The 8957-nt window shown below is 32.8% G+C and overlaps 1 protein-coding gene across 1 annotated transcript; it reads right to left on the bottom strand.

The window, feature by feature from the left end:
- Positions 1 to 363: 363 nt before the first annotated feature.
- On the bottom strand, positions 364 to 2007 carry LOC138710023 (histidine-rich protein PFHRP-III-like). The gene has a single exon (XM_069840685.1). It carries the CDS (start codon positions 1970 to 1972, stop codon positions 1124 to 1126), a length of 849 nt encoding a protein of 282 aa, XP_069696786.1. The 5' UTR covers positions 1973 to 2007; the 3' UTR covers positions 364 to 1123.
- Positions 2008 to 8957: the final 6950 nt, after the last annotated feature.

Here is an 8957-nt window from a genome sequence, read left to right on the forward strand (position 1 = left end):
CTATTGGTTTACATAAAGGATAGATAGGATTTTCGCGAAAATATTGAGACTGAATTATTGGAACTTTTGGTTAGGATTGGAATATTGTGGGTCATAATGAAATGTATGTGATTTTATTTAACAGCTGTATTATAGTCGTACTTTTGTAAAAAAAAATATATACATTTTGTTACAAAATATGTACCAAATATACTTTAAAATACATAATGACACTGATTTCAGTTTTGAAATGTAGACTTAGTATTGCGTAATGTATGAAATATTTCAGGTTCAAAACTGCTTTTTCACGGTGAATATAGCTGAAAATAAGAAAATGAAATAAAATGGAAAAGAAAATTTTTTATTTAAAACAATTTATTGCATACAAATTTATTATTAACAACATGCTTTCAAAACAAAAAAGTGCTTTAATAACAAGTAACAAACGATGTAAAACATATTATACAAACAACATAATGACCACTTTCTACAAAACTAATATTTTTTTTTTTTACAAATTTTCTGCTTACGTTATCTGTTCCTTAAAAATTGTTTCAATTTACTTAACTTTTGAGTCGCACTTTGCAAGAAAGATAATAAAAAAAAATTCGTGTCTGTCTTTGTAGTAATTTGTGATAGTCAAGTAACGACTCCAGTTTGTCATATTGTCTCTAGCTTGTAAATTACAATAAAATATTGCAACAAATGTCACGCGTACCACAAAGCGGAAAATTACTCGCATTCTCATTTTCATTCATAAACAAAACTCATTTTTCAATACGAAGTCACAAATGTTACAGTCAATATGAAATTTTTTTGCACCTTGTATGTTGAAATCAGAAATTTATGGTCAATATTGTCTTTGTTGGTACTTAAAAAGATGATGACGACATAATTAATTAATAAAAATAAAAGAAATTGTCATAGATCAGACCACACTTCAGTACTCCTTGTAAACTTGTATTTCTGAGTAAATACGAAGAAAGTTTCAATTGTTGTAAAACTCCCTGTAATACTCTGAAGGAGAATCGAAAAGCTGCATCTCCTTGCGGGGATTTGAGTTCCGTTCTACCTTACAGTTTCCTTGTGCGATACAAGCGCTACAACCAATAACACGACCGTTTCAAAACTAAGTGGATAGAGTTTAATGGTGACCTTTGCTGTATCCCCAGTGTTTTCCTCCATGGTGTCCACCTTTCTTGCCGTAATCGTCATGGTGTCCATGGTGTTCTTCATGTCCATGGTGTCCCTTAAATCCCTTGTGATCGTCATGATAGTGTCCCTTGTCGTGATGTCCTTTCTTTCCATAATGATCGTCATGGTAACCTGATTTGTGGTGTCCGCCCTTCTTGTGGCCACCGTCCTTCTTGCCGTGGTGTGCGTGGAAGTCTCCGTGCTTGCTATGGTGACCACCCTTATGGTAATCATCATAGAATTTGTGTTCCTTATGGTATTCGTCCTTGTGAAACTTGTTGTGGTATCCGTGGGTCTTGTGTCCTTTCTTGTGGCCACCCTTCTCTCCGTACTTGGCTCCCTTGTGGCCCTTCTCCCCCTTGTGATGCTCTCCGTAGTGTCCAGCTTCATCGTGATGTTTCTTTTTATGTCCACCATGGTCACTGTAGAAACCGCTGTGATGTTCCTTCCCATGTTTCCCATGGTCGCCCTTCTCGTGGTGGTGGTGGCTCTTGTGTCCCTTATCTCCCTTGTGGCCATGACTGGCGTGGTGGTCAGAATGATGCTTGTGACCACCTCCCTTCTCGTGGTGGTGTCCATGGTGAGAAGCAGCTGTCTCTAAATCTGCAACTTCGCTATCTCCTTTTCTGACGACGACGAAATCTGAAGCTTCAGCTTCTAGATCTGTGTCTTTCAGGATTTCTCCTGGTAGGAGCTCCAGGTGACTGATTTCCCTGGCTAGACATGTTGCCTGCAGGAGACAGAGCGTTCCCAAGAGGATATGGAGGCGACATAGCCTCCAAGATGTTCCAAACAACATGCCTTCCAAACCCCCCGTAACCACTCGATGTTGAAGATTGCAAGTACTGAACTACCTTTAGTCGGAAATGCTACTTGTATTTATATACATTTTTTTCTCACAATACTCCTCATCTCAGTTTGCAGGGAAATGATTTCTAGAATTTTCCTTTCCCACAAACCTTTCCCCCTCTTGTCATTTCACTTTCGTAGCAGATCTTCCTTGGATCCTCGCGGCCTGGCACACCTAGCTGACCGTTCGAGCGTGGCAGGAATGGTATCGCTTTTGGTCTTGTAGTACAATCTCCGTGGCTACTTGGTCATTAAGAAAATAACCGGCTTGAATAAAGATTTCGGTCACGCTTTCGAAATCTTGTGACAAAAGAAGGCAGAGACTTGCTCGGATTCTCGATGCCACTTGTTGAAAGTTGCTCTCTATTGTTGTACCTGTCGGTAGAAACTGCTGTCCTATGTTCAAGGCCTAAAAGAATGTTAATTGTTTTCCTTCTATTGTACAGCTCATCGCTGTTACAAGGATGACACGTATTTTCTCAATATACGTTTTATGCGTTTCGTCGCAATTCAATGATTTTATTATTATGCCAGCCATATTTCCGTATTGTACTTTATTTTCCAATAAAATACGTAAATGAAACAATTATTTCTTACGCTTCCAAATAAAATATAATTAAGTTTTCTGGTGTTCGTAATAAAAATTCAGAAATGGAATTCTTCAGCTTTTCAAAATAAAATATGTGACCTAGTTTGTATATGTTACGATTGACTATGCATAATGCAATAATTTTACACAGATTATTGTAATAAGTTCATATATTATTTTTCTACTTTCATAATCTGTTTAAGTCGGTGTAAATATTGAACGATGAGAGTGGTTTTGAATATCATTTACAATATTCTCCGTTCTTTACATATAATCACTAGTATTGACAATCAGACATTTCAAACCTTATTGCTTCTGTTGAAATTCATCCACATACAACACAGATTCTAGAACAGGTTATCGTCGGTTCCTGCCATAGTATTCATTTTTCTTTCCCTTTTGCATTCATTTATTTATTTATTTATTTATTTACTTATTTATTTACTTATTTATTTGTTTACTTACTTATTTACACATTTATTTATTTATTTATTTATTTATTTATTTTAATTATATTATTGTGTTATATGTGTATTTAAACAATTAATTTAAGTTAATATTTGACATAATTTATACCAATGTTGTTTGGGTATGAGGGCTTATCGCATAAAAGATAGATTTTTCAAGAACAACAAAAATTAAATTTTAACACATTATTATTTGTTACTTAAAATACGAACGAATGTAAGCATAATTTTAAAAACCATATCTTCATATTTCGTAATTAAATTTTAACTAATTACACTAATTGCAGCAAGAAAGTCAAATTTAAAAGAATGAGAGTTAAGTCCTTTTACCTACACACCATCGACATATTAAATATTTAAATTAATATTCATTTTATAAAATTTGTTTTGACTTGCATACGCCTAAGTTAATTTAAATGAGTAATATATTTCCAAAATTATAAATTATTAGCTGTAGCCTTCATAAAATAATACCACTCTTACAGCATTAATTTTCACTATTTTTGCGGATTTTGCACTGTAACTTTCAAAATTAGACTTACAAAATATTGTTCCTCAATTTACTAAAACTTTGTCCTAAGATTTTCATATTCCTACAGAACAACTTGTCGTATTCCTATTTTCTAATTTAAACCGAGGTTATCAGTTTCTAGATTTTATTACGATGTCAGGAGAATCTTTGAATAAACGCAAATTCTATAAGACTTAATAATGAATTTAACGTAAGCAGCGTATGATAGATTGATTTAGATTTACAACTATTAGTTGAAGATTTACAGTAAAATAGTAAAGATATTAGCATAAATATAATGCTCTTTGAAAGACATTACTGATAACAATCGTCACTTATCTTTATTACATAACCAACTCAAGAGTGTGCAAGTTGTTTGTAGCTGTCACATGCTAGGAAGATGATACGGAATACCTTATGTTCTGTTTTCTTATAGTCTTTTCTTGCGGTATCTTCTCTCTTCGTCTCTTCTTTAATTAAATAATGTCTTCTCTATTTTCGCTACTGATTTTTGAAGAACAATAACCTGAGACCATACTTGGACTATTTCTTGACCTGCAACAATATAATATATATACTGTGTGAGACTCTCAGAACATGAGATCGAATAACATGACATCTGTTTTTCATTTGAGACAACAACGAATGTTATATTGACAGTAATCAAACATCCATTCACTAGACAATACGGTATTTTAACTTGTTGCAACGGCTTCTACGCGTAATAAGTCGGCACGTCAATCTCAAACATGTATCACATCCTATAAAAGAATATTCTCAAAGCTAATAATTGACTTTATGAGAAACTTTTGCATTTACATCGTTGCAAGAAATATAACGAGTAAGATAAGATCTCGAGGGATTTATTCCTCTACGTTGGATGCCTGATGGTTGTGTACGATCTGGTAGGAAACTGTGTCTCAAGATAAGTTTTAGTATGGACAGACAAATAAAAGAAACTTTCTAAATTGTAATTACCGTTAAAGAACAATTTTCGACTATTATAAGTGTGGTTTCCATTTTCACTATCGCTTTCTTTCCAGATCAAAGAGCACAACTACGTTTCTAATTGAATGGACATTCACACTTCTAAAGTTTGTATTATCTATGTCACATAGCGTGTAACACTCGTTTTAAAATAATAGAAGCTTATGGCACATACAAAGAGGGAGAGGATAGCATTGAATTTTTTGTAACCATTGATAATTTTCCTTCTATTTGGTTGGCATTTACGGTAGTCATTCGTTCTATAAAAGCCGTTTAAATATTTCTCTACATTGTCTCACGCCGTAGTTCGTTCAGGAAGTTTCAACTTTCAGAGAGATTGTTCCCTTGAATGAAATTAACCTTCTTTTATTTATTTGTTACTAGCCGCACCCGTGCGCTCCGCTGCACCCGTTAGAAATAAATATAAAGTAATTACATAATTAAAATAGGACATTTGATCCAGGGAACATTCGTGTTTGATAGAAGGATAAATCGTTTATTATGTTACTTAATTTAAATTGTATCAAGAAAATTAAAATGCGATCATTTTGATCCAGTCATAAAAATTATTTTAGGAAATAAAGGAAACGAATGGCTACCAAGTTTTCTGTGCATAAGAAGCTATTTTAATCTTACCTGTCCTCGATTCACTCAGAAGTTAGATACAGTAATAACATTATAGCATTATGTCCATCTAGAGAAACTACACTTTCCAATGGTGAATTAATAATTAATTATACAAATCAGTTAATTTAGCTTCCGATATTACTTCGTACAAACACAGAAACATTCTCTGTAGGCTACCTTATGTTTCATAGCTTTCGATTGTTGTTGTGCAAGGCCCCTTATAGATGGCATTGTTATTGTAATTTTTAAAGTCATTTATCTCATTAAATATCAGTCCTATCAAAATTTGTCAAAGAATAAAACTTATCGGAAATAATGTTTAAAGAAACTTTTGTAATGTAATATTTTTCATGAAAATTAATAATAAGGGACATATTTCGATTTATTTAATTCGAGCCCCCTTATAACCCCCCTTTTAAATAAAATATTTTGAATGCCATATAACCTAAATCCTAAGATACAACGAACTTAATTTATATTCCAATTTTCATATAGAACGGTTCAATCATTATCACGTGAAAAGGTAACAAACATCCAGACAGACACACATGCAAACAAAAATGTCAAAAAAGCGATTTTCGGTTTCAGAGCGGTTAATTATATATGTTAGGACCAATTATTTTTGGAAAATGGAAAATTACCAGAAAACTTTCGGCTACAGATTTATTATTAACTAGCCGTAACCGTGCGCTCCGCTGCACCTATTAGAAATAAATACAAAGTAATTACATAATTAAAATAGGACATTTGATCCAGGGAACATTCGTGTTTGATAGAAGGATAAATCGTTTATTATGTTACTTAATTTAAATTGAATTAAAAAAATTAAAATGCGATTATTTTGACCCAGAGACCACTCATTTGGTCATAAAAATTATTTTACGAAATACAGGAAACAAATGTACAGAATAGCCTATCAAGTTTTCTGTGCATAAGAATCTATTTTAATCTTACCTGTCCTCGATTCACTCAGAAGTTACTGTAATAACATTATAGCATTATGTCCATCTAGAGAAACTACACTTTCCAATGGTGAATTAATAATAATTAATTATACAAATCGGTTAATTTAGCTTCCGATAATTACTTCATGCAAACACAGAAACATTCTCTATAGGCTATGTTTCATAAATTTCGATTGTTGTTGTCCAAGGGCCCTTATAGACGAAGTCATTTGTTTTTTATTTCATTACACCGCCTTAGATGGCATTGTTATTGTAATTTTAGAACTAATTTATCTCATTAAATATCAGTCCTATTAAACTTTTGCATAGAATAAAACTTATCGGAAATTATGTTTAAAGAAACTTTTGTTATGTAATACTTTTCACGAAAATTAATAATAAGGGAGATATTTCGATTTAATTCAAGCCCCCTTATAACCCCCCTTTTAAATAAAATATTTTGAATGCCATATAGGCTAAATTCTAAGTTACAACGAACCTAATTTATATTCCAATTTTCATATAAATCGGTTTAGCCATTATCGCGTGAAAAGGTAACAAACATCCAGACAGACAGACAGACATGCAGACAGACAGACAGACAGACAGACATACAAACAAAAATGTCAAAAAAGCGGTTTTCGGTTTCAGAGCGGTTAATTATATATGTTAGGACCAATTATTTTTGTAAAATCGAAAATTACCAGAAAAATTTCGGCTACAGATTTGTTATTAGTATAGATATAGATAGGAAAACAAATTTTCTTCACACAATCCTGTTGTAAGTTTCTTGTTATTCACAGCTCAATCTTGATCAATTTGTGCTACCACTAAAACTAGCAGCTTCTATATTAAGTATAAGACCTGTAAGTAACTACCTTGGGTTCAAATTCTGCCTAGGACATGTATGTGTGTTCATTATTGATGTGATGTGCTGTTGTGCCTCAGATTAAAGCGTAACGTGATGCTGATCACATCATTGAAATCCTGTCATGTGTTTGTGTAATGTTGGGTAGGAAACCCGTAAAAGTTCGCAAAGCTGTAGTCGCCGGTATTTTGCGTCATACCAATAGTTAAAACTTTCGGTGTAAAACTCGTTTAAGGAGGACGAGTAAATTATTTAATTAATCAATAAATTAATTATATTGGTGTCCGGAGTTGCGCTCGGACGAGGGTTCAATTGTCGCTCAGGCTGATTACATAGTTGTGTTTTTCCGATGTTTTTCCAACCGTAATGCAAATGTCAGATAATCTATGACGAATCCTCGACCTATTCGCCAAATACCATCTCGCTATCACCAATCTCATCGACGCCAAATAACTTAGTAGCTGATACAGCGTTGTTAAATAACCATGTAAAAAATTATGTTGGTGATTGCTTATTTGTGGCTCTCTTCTACGAAAAAAAATCATGATGTCAATAGAGTATATTCCTCAGAGTGAGCTCAATTTATTACATTGTTAGCACATATTACATTATTTAGTCGTACAGAATTCCAATAAAATGCAGGAGGTTAGTTATTTCTATACAAAAATACATTATATACCAAAAAGTAATTGGGCACCCAGGATTTTAGTACTAGATGAAATGTTTCGGCGGCTACTATGCAGTGGTATGCAGACAATAATGTTCACCGGTTGGACTGGCCTGCACAGAGTCCTGATCTCAATCCCATTGAGCACGTTTGAGACGAACTGGACCGGCGATTGAGGTTTCGGGAAATGCGGCCAACTTCCATTGTCCAACTGAGAGCCATATTGCAGGGGGAATGGCGACTCATTCCAGTGGATATCCTATACAAACTAGTGGAGAACATGCCTGGCAGGGTGGCTCCTGTTATAGCAACAAGAGGTGGTACCACGAGGTTCTAAAGGGACAAAAACAGTGCCCAATTATTTTTTATTAGATAGTGTATATTCTTAATACGAGTCTTTCTAATTATGATATAGCGGTGGCGTGGAAGAGAAGGCTTTAACACCACCAGAATAAATAAATGTATTATTATTATTATTATTATTATTATTATTATTATTATTATTATTGTTATTATTATTATTAGTATTATTATTATTATTATTATTATTATTATTATTATTATTATTATTATTATTATTAAATATAGCTTCTTTAGTGATTTTACGCTTTTAATTCTGCCATGCGTAGTGCTTTAAGGGGCAACGGAATTGGATTTTGGGTGAAAATTTTAATTTATTTTTTATTTTCAGTATATTGTTATTTTTTCCCTCTTTCTTGAAATGGTATATCACATATGACTTTACTCAGATTATATCGATTTTAATTTTTGGGTTTCTGAGAAGAGTTATAAAGTTTTAATTCTAACGCTCGTTCGTTAGAAATTTACTGATTTTGTGCTGAAATTTATATGTACTTTTATTGTTTGAATTTAATATTTGATTTTTCCTCTTTAAAATGATGTATCACATACGTATGACTGACTACACTTAAATTATATCAATGTTAACTGTACTTTCATCAGAAGAGGAGCGCGGCATTTATACATGTCTTATTTTAACGCTTATTTTCCATAATATTAGTTTTGGCATATAAAACGAACATTATCTCATCTTCTGTTTATTTTAGAAATGTGAAATCTTCAGAAATGGTTTACTTGGTAGTTTTACATGAAATGAAACAATGTTTTTGAACTTTGTTAAGTTTGTAGAAGTTATAGGGGATAATGTACTAAAATTCGTTGAGAAAATATATGAATGGGGGAAAAAATATTACTCAGTAAGGAAGTTAATTAAAGGAAAGCAACTGTTTCAACATAAAGTTATATGTTCATGAG

The sequence above is a fragment of the Periplaneta americana genome, chromosome 12, assembly GCF_040183065.1.
Source record: "Periplaneta americana isolate PAMFEO1 chromosome 12, P.americana_PAMFEO1_priV1, whole genome shotgun sequence".
NCBI classification, from domain to species: domain Eukaryota; kingdom Metazoa; phylum Arthropoda; class Insecta; order Blattodea; family Blattidae; genus Periplaneta; species Periplaneta americana.

Excerpts from the sequence above, each read along its gene's own strand:
- LOC138710023 (XM_069840685.1), bottom strand. The coding sequence starts at position 1,972 with ATGTTGTTTGGAACATCTTGGAGGCTATGTCGCCTCCATATCCTCTTG.